Genomic DNA, 6977 nt, shown 5'->3' on the forward strand with positions numbered 1-6977 from the left:
CTCCTGGCCCAGCGTGAGTGCTGTCCCCAGGGCTGCGCGCGGCGCCGCTGGGGCTGGCGGTTAACGCCTCCCTTTCTGCCCTGCAGAGAAGAAGACGGGGGAGGTGGCTGTTCTGCGGAGGGATGAGCGATACATCTACTACCTGGTGAGAGTTGATGTTGCTGGGGCACCTCGCTGGAGCCAGACTGCATCAGATACCAGCGAGGCTTTGGTGGTCGTGGGGTTTGGGGCGTGTTCATTTGGGTTGGAAGGACCTTAAAGCTCATCCAGTGCCACCCCGTGCCATGGGCTGGGACACCTCCCACCAGCCCAGGGTGCTCCAAGCCCCATCCAACCTGGCCTGGAACAATCCCAGGGAGGGAGCAGCCAGGCAACCTGTGCCAGTGCCTCAGCACCCTCAGGGAAGGATTTCTTCCCAATATTCCATGTAAACCTCTTCTCTGCCAGTGTGAAGTCATTCCCCCTTGTCCTGGCACTCCAGGCCCTTGTGAAAACTTTCTTGTGGGCTCCTTCAGGCACTGGAAGGGAGTTCGTGGAAGTTCCTCTGAGTAGGAGCTGTGAGAAGTGTCACTCAAACACTGCAGGTTGGGAGCAGCCAAACTGTCCCGTGCCTGGACATTTCACCTTCACTGGGCAGAGTGGGCAGCAAGTCTGGGTGCGGAGTTCTGGAGTGTCCTGGAATGTTTGATCACGGACAGGAATTCATGTAACTGTCAGGGGTTGCAGAGCTCATGCCAAAGGCACAACTGAATCTTCCTCTGCCACAGATAACGAAGCAGAAGGTCTCTCACAAACCCACGTACGAGAGCATGCAGAAGAGCTTGGAAGCCATGAAAGCTCATTGCCTGCAAAACGGAGTCACTGACATCTCTATGCCCAGGTGAGGGAGTCAGTGCTCCAATGCTTCATGCCCAGAGCTGCCCGGGCACAGCATGAGGCCATTCCAACACTTTCGTTGTCTTATTTTCCAGGATTGGATGTGGACTTGATGGCCTGGAGTGGGATAAAGTGTCAGCAATCCTCAGGGAGGTGTTCGAGGACACAGACATCAAGATCACAGTGTACACCCTGTGAGAAAAGAGTCCAGGAGCCTCATTTCCCCCGAGTTTGGGAGTGGGAGCTGTTACTGAGGGGGAACTGCGTGGGCAGCACGGTCTGTGTCACCTAGTGAGGCTTCCAGCAGCAGCCACAGGCTCCAGAGCAGGTGATTGGGGTGTTCGGTAGCAGGGATGTGGTGGGAAGAGGCCTCGGGAAGCTCCCAGGCAGCCACCAGGTGTCCCCGCTCCTCCGTGCGGAGCGAGGCCGGAGCTGCTGCCCTGGGGGTGGTTGTTTCCGTTCGGCTGGTGCCAAGGAGCTGCCCCAGGCACTGTCCCTGCTGCTCTGTTCCCGTCCTGCAGTGCTCCACCCGCACTCGGTTCCCTTCACCACATCACGGGTGGAACAGTTTCTCCCTCTGGCACACGTTGGGTTTCTGGGATTTGCTCACTGGGGATCATGCTGTGACGGTAAATAAATCCTGCCCTGCTGTTGGATCAGCTCCTGCCTGTGCCTGTTCTGGGGAAACCTGGGATTGTAATATGGGGTGTAAATACACCTTGGGGGGTGTTCTGTACAGTATCCATGCAATGAGAATCCGAATGGGAATGACTGATGGGCTCAAAGAAGCTCAGTGTGGAGTTGGATTTTCAGATTTCTTTACTGCATGTGTAGCTCAGGCTTTTTGTGTTAGGTTGGAGTTCATTGCCCAAACCAAGAGCAAATCAGTAACACACCTGGTTCATCAGATCCTTGGAAAATACCTGGATTTGGAGAGTTTGGTTCCAGAACTGAGGAGCTGCCACAGACTCTACATTTCCTGTGTGTTGGTGGCATCACTGTGAGCCTGAGCTGGGCCTTGTCCTACATGGGGACTGATCCCTGTCTCCCACACCTGTGTGTGCTCTGGAATTTTTTTTGGCCATACAGTTCTCCCCTCACAGCTTTGAGATCTTCCCTCCATGGCTGTCCCAGGGTGTCCCACGTGTCAGGTTCGATTTGGGACGTGCAGGTAGAGAAGAAGGAACAAACAAAGCTTTGGCTTTTGCAGTGACTTTTTATTTCTCTCTGCTCTTCCCGGCTGTATACCCCAAACATCACTGAACCAGGGGAGAAGGTGTTGGATGTGTCTGCAGTGGAGTTCTGGGGCTCCATCAGGATCTGGAGCAGAGCTGTTGGCCCTGGTGTGATTTACAGCTCTGACTATGCAGGAGGAAAACCTCTTGTTCACCCCAAACCCCTTTCCTTTCCCTCCTTTGCAGTATGAACTTTCTAAATGCATTAATCTAACCAGAGCTTTGTGCTAAGACCTTTTCCCATGAAGTATTCCCAGGATGTGATCCTGCAGCCTGTCCTGGAGGTCACTGCCATCCCTCTCACCACGCGGGTCGGGGCAGGGAGGGGGGAACAAAACACACCCAAAACCCCCAAACACCAAAGGTCTGTGCTGTGTCCCACAGGGCCTTGGCTCCCAGGAGGTGTTCCACATCCTCTGGAATCAAAGCTTTGGGAAGTGGCAGTGTCCCAGGTGTCCAGGTCTGCCACATCCCTTCATAGAGCCTTCCTGGTCCTGGGGAAAGGAAAAGGGAGAGGAGTTAGAGAGTCTTTAGTGCCCCATGAACAGGGAATCGTGCAGTGACAATGGATTTCCTTAGTGGTGGTTTTTCAAGGTTAGGCTTTGAGGTGTCAGGAAAATCCCCTTTTCTCCACATTCCTCTCCCTGTTTACACCTGTGTCCTGACTGTCATCCATGTGGGGAACACTGAGGTGTGACCCTGGGACCTTTGAATGGTTTGAGGAGGAAAAACACCCAAAAGCTCCAAATCTGGGTTTGTCCCTGCCCTGGGAGGTGGTTGCTGCCCGGGCTGTCTGGATTAGCAGACACAGTGGCAGGAGCTGGAATTGCCTCTGGGCTGTGACTTAACCCCCCGAGGAAAGAGAGGAGTGTTAATTTACCCCCAGGAGTGACCTGTGGGAAGCCTCACTCACGCGAGCCTCAGTGCAGGATCTCCGCCAGCTTCTCCTCGTAGTACTGGAAGTTCTCCTGGATGTCCTCCCACGGCACGAAGGCCTTGGCTTCCTCCCCTTCCTCCTGCTCCACAAAGTTCTGCCACACATACTCAAAGTCTTGAGGCTTCATAATCCTCAGCTTGCAGCCAGCTGCCTTCATGCTCCTCAGGGCCTCCTGCACCTCGGGCTCGTCCCACATGAAGAGCCTGCCCACCATGATGGTGAGGCGCAGCGCCTTGTCCTTGCGCAGGGTCTCGGCGATGCGCTGGGCGCAGGTCACGCAGGGGCTGGAGGACACGTACCAGGTGACGTTGTAGCGCAGGTTGGGGTCACACTTGGGCAGGATGGTGTTGAAAAAGGCCATCTCGGCGTGGGCAGCCGCGTGCTCGTCCTCCAGGTACCCCCGGCACGTCACCGACTCCTTGCCCTGCGTCTCCACCACGTAGCACAGGAAGGTTTTGTTCCTGCCGGAGCTGTACTCCACGTTCCGGAACTGGAACTTGAAAAATATGGCTGGGAGACGCTCCCTGGGGAGAGGGGAGAAGAACTCAGCTCCCAGGGCTCGTGTGGAGCCACGGACACATCGCTGTGTCCACCCTGTGTTCCTGAGCTGAAGGGTTTGTGTTGTGGCTTTGGCATAATGAAGTATCCAAGGTCCCATCCAGCTTCACTATGTTCTGTTCCCTGCTGGAGTTTGATGCTGTCCCTTGGCCACTACTGACAAACTTCACTGATTTACTTAACCTCTTGTGCAGCTCTTCCCTCCTGGGATTCCTAAGGAGCCTAATCCCGGGTGACTCCTCCGTGAGGGATGTTCCCTCACCCAAACGAGGTGTTGTGCTGACCTCAGTCCCTCCACTCCTGTGTGTGGATGCAGAGCAATCCTGCTCTGCTGACCGAGGGGGAGAGGAGGAGCTCAGGAGGGAGAGCCAGAACTGGTGCTCATGAGAACTTGTGCTCGAGGGATGTTGTGTGGAAGGATGGAAAAGCTGCTGACAACAGGCCTGAAGGCTGCCAGGGTGGGAGCGAGGCCTGCACGGACCAACCCATGGTTTTCCTGCTTTATATCCTGGATAATGAGTGGCTCTTTGGTTAATGACTCTTTAATTAAGGCCTCTTGGAAGGGCAGCCGTGGGGGAGCTGCCCTGAGCCTGCAGTGGAGTCTGGAGGCCGCAGTGAGGTGTTCCACAATAACATCAGGAACTGAAATCCTCGGAGTCACACGGAATTTCCCTCCTGGTCGAACTGAGACAGCAGGGAGGAGTTTGGGTCTGGGCTTTGCTGAACAGCTGAAGCAGCTCGGGGTGGATGGACTGGGAGGTGGATTTAGTCAGCCCTCCCAGACGGATTTGATTGCTTATCTCGGCATGTGGCCGAGATTATCTGGGATGTTCACCTCAATCTGTGCCCCCAGCAACGTGCAGGATGCAGCAGATCGATTAGTGACTTTCCAATAGAGACTGCAAACAACACTAAGGCAGCTCCTTCCAATGCCTGACAGCCCTTCCCTGAAGGAATTCCCCCAGGTGTCCAACCTGCACTCCCCTGGCACAGCCTGAGGCTGTTCCCTCTTGTCTCTTTGTTCCCTGGAAGCAGAACCTGCTGCTCCTCCTGGCAGGGAGTTGGAGAGAGCAAAAATGCATTGGAAAGTTATGGGAAGTGTACTGGAACTTCTGGAAAGTTCTTTTAGTAGTTGTTTCCAGGCACTGCACTCCCACAATTATCTTAATTGCCATCACCTGCTCTGCCCAGGCACAGCTCACCTTCGCTCCAGCTGCTCTGAAGAGAGCCACGAAATGGGGAGTTTTAGGCATTTTTAATGCTCAACCCTAACTGATCCAAGTTTGCCCTGAGCAGCAAAGTGCTTTGTCACCTGTTCAGTAAACTGAGACCAAAAGGATTGAAGCTTTGGGGCAGAGCCTCAGGCTGGAGAGCCTCACGGTGCTGGGCACAGTGTGGTTTGAGCTGGAGGAAGGAGCAGCTGCCCTGAGTGCCCCAGCACTGCTCTGTGTGGGCAGGAGAGGAGCAGAACTTCTGCCAAGGGAACTGAAATGTGGATCACCTGAAGGATGCTGTAAATGAGCAACAGGAACCGAGGAGTTGTCCCTGCTGCAAAGAGCCTCGTTTACCCCTGGGAAAGTGTAGATACATGTGCCAAGTGCCAGGAGACACTCACAGATGGGGAAAACACTCACCCAGCTCTGTGTTCAGCCAAATAGTGACAGGAAAATGGGTTAATATTCTTAATCAGAGCAATTAGGTTTCAGTGTTCATCCTGTGAGCCAAACTCCTCAGAGCTGTGAGCAACAGCCTGAGCACTTGGCTGGGAGTCATGAGATGCTCCTAATCCAGGGGCTAAAGCTGAAATGCAAAGTAATTGGGTGTAAGTGCTGCCATGGCTGCAGTTGTGTTTCCTCATCAGGCACATGGCTGGATTGATTGGCTGGAAATTTGTAAATCGTTAGGAAAATCCACACAGTGATCACAGGCCGAGGCCTGGTGCAGACTCCCAGTGTCCCACTCCGAGGGCAAGTGAAAATCACTGGGATGTCTGTGCCTCCCTCAGGGCCCTTCAGCATTTCTGCTTCACTTCCTTACTCTCACCTTTCCAGGGTGGAAAATCCTGTCAAATCCTGTTACACCCTTGGCATTTCAGCAAGTAATTTAATTGCAAGGTGATGCTAAGGAAGTTTATCAGCCATGATTAGCAGCTCCTTGGGGTTAGCAGGGAAATTTGAAGACACTGCCCAGTTCCTCAGTGTTTCTGCTGCAAGCTGAGTGCTCTGAGGCTGGAAAATCCAACTTCCTCACTGAGATTCATGAGGTGGTCAGAAGTTGGTCCAGTGGCTTCTAGCCACAATTTTTGGTGCCTTAGCTCCATTCCCAGCAGAGGGATGTGCTTTTCTTACAAGCCACTGCTTCCCAGTCATTGCTATTTCTATGACACTGTGTGAGAGACCACCCCAAGGAGGGATTTTAGAGCCTGCCCTGAGCTTTGTGTTCAAGCAGCTGGAAAAAATCTAGGGTTTGTTTTATTTGCTGGGACTCTGCCTTGGTGGCTGATGAGGGAAACATGAGGGGAGAATGATATGGGGCATCTTGCTGCTGCTGCACTGAGCATTTGGAAGTGCTTGGAGATGGCAGATACAGAGGGTTTTTCTCCTTGCAGCTGTACCAGATCTCTGTGATATCTGTCTGTCCCCAAGGCCACGCTCACTGCTCTCCTGGCTTGAGACCTGCCCCTTGTTTGGAGCCTTTCTGCAAGTTGGGCTTGTTTGAGAGTCAGGTTCCAGCTGTGGCTGTGGAGCCCTTGGAGCTGTGAACCTTCAGGTCTCCTGAAAAATCTCTCCCTCAGGCCCATCAAGCCGATCAGCCATGGCAGGAGTGTTTTTCCTAACCCACAGGTGGAGAAACTCTCCGACAAGAGCCATTGATCACAGCAAGAAATCAATATCCAGCACTCATCGAGGCCAATAGCTCCATCCTGACCTCATCAGCCACTGAGCCCTGCCCTGGGAGGGACCAGCTCTGCAGAATCAGACCTGGGTGCACAGAACCTGGTGTGAGGTCAACCCCCACAGGTCCACAAAACCCCAACCAAACCCACAGAACTGCAACCATTTCAGAACGCTCAGAAATGCACGGGCTGAAGCTGCTGCTTGAACCACCCGACCCAGAGCTCAGGCAGAGCCCTTGGAACATCTCTGCAATCTCACCCCCGTTTGTGTATCCAGATCTCTTACCCCGTCACGATCTCAAAGGGTGGAAGGTCTTCCCTCTTCACCTTCTTCTTCTGCCCCTCGCCCTCCTCGGCGTTGTCGGGCTCCCCGTTCTGGGTGTTGCTGGGCTCCTCCTGCTTCTCTGCCATCTTCTCCAGAACAATGGGGCTGAGCTGTGGCCACTGGGAGAGAGAAAGAGCAATTTCTGAGAGC

The 6977-nt window shown here is 54.0% G+C and overlaps 2 protein-coding genes across 2 annotated transcripts in view; one reads left to right on the top strand and one right to left on the bottom strand.

Moving 5' to 3' along the window:
- Positions 1-1074, top strand: part of OARD1 (O-acyl-ADP-ribose deacylase 1) — a 1932-nt gene extending 858 nt beyond the window's left edge. The window contains exons 3-5 of the mRNA XM_009078560.1: positions 87-145; positions 768-880; positions 972-1074. Of these exons, the coding sequence (XP_009076808.1) occupies positions 87-145; positions 768-880; positions 972-1074 (275 nt within the window). The remainder of the gene's footprint in view (positions 1-86; positions 146-767; positions 881-971) is intronic.
- A 1957-nt stretch (positions 1075-3031) lies between these two features.
- Positions 3032-6913, bottom strand: APOBEC2 (apolipoprotein B mRNA editing enzyme, catalytic polypeptide-like 2). The gene is made up of 2 exons (XM_009078559.1): positions 6789-6913; positions 3032-3572 (listed from the first exon to the last, which is right to left on the bottom strand). Exons 1-2 carry the CDS (start codon positions 6911-6913, stop codon positions 3032-3034), a joined length of 666 nt encoding a protein of 221 aa, XP_009076807.1.
- Between the last annotated feature and the right edge of the window lie 64 nt (positions 6914-6977).

Source organism: Acanthisitta chloris, unplaced genomic scaffold (assembly GCF_000695815.1).
Source record: "Acanthisitta chloris isolate BGI_N310 unplaced genomic scaffold, ASM69581v1 scaffold29417, whole genome shotgun sequence".
NCBI classification, from domain to species: Eukaryota; Metazoa; Chordata; class Aves; order Passeriformes; family Acanthisittidae; genus Acanthisitta; species Acanthisitta chloris.

Bases quoted from the DNA above. Each gene is read 5' to 3' on its own strand.
- APOBEC2 (XM_009078559.1), bottom strand. From the start codon at position 6,913: ATGGCAGAGAAGCAGGAGGAGCCCAGCAACACCCAGAACGGGGAGCCC. The intron at 3,573-6,788 runs GTAAGAGATCTG...CCCTCTCCCCAG, and splicing joins CCCTTTGAGATCGTGACGGG to GGAGCGTCTCCCAGCCATAT.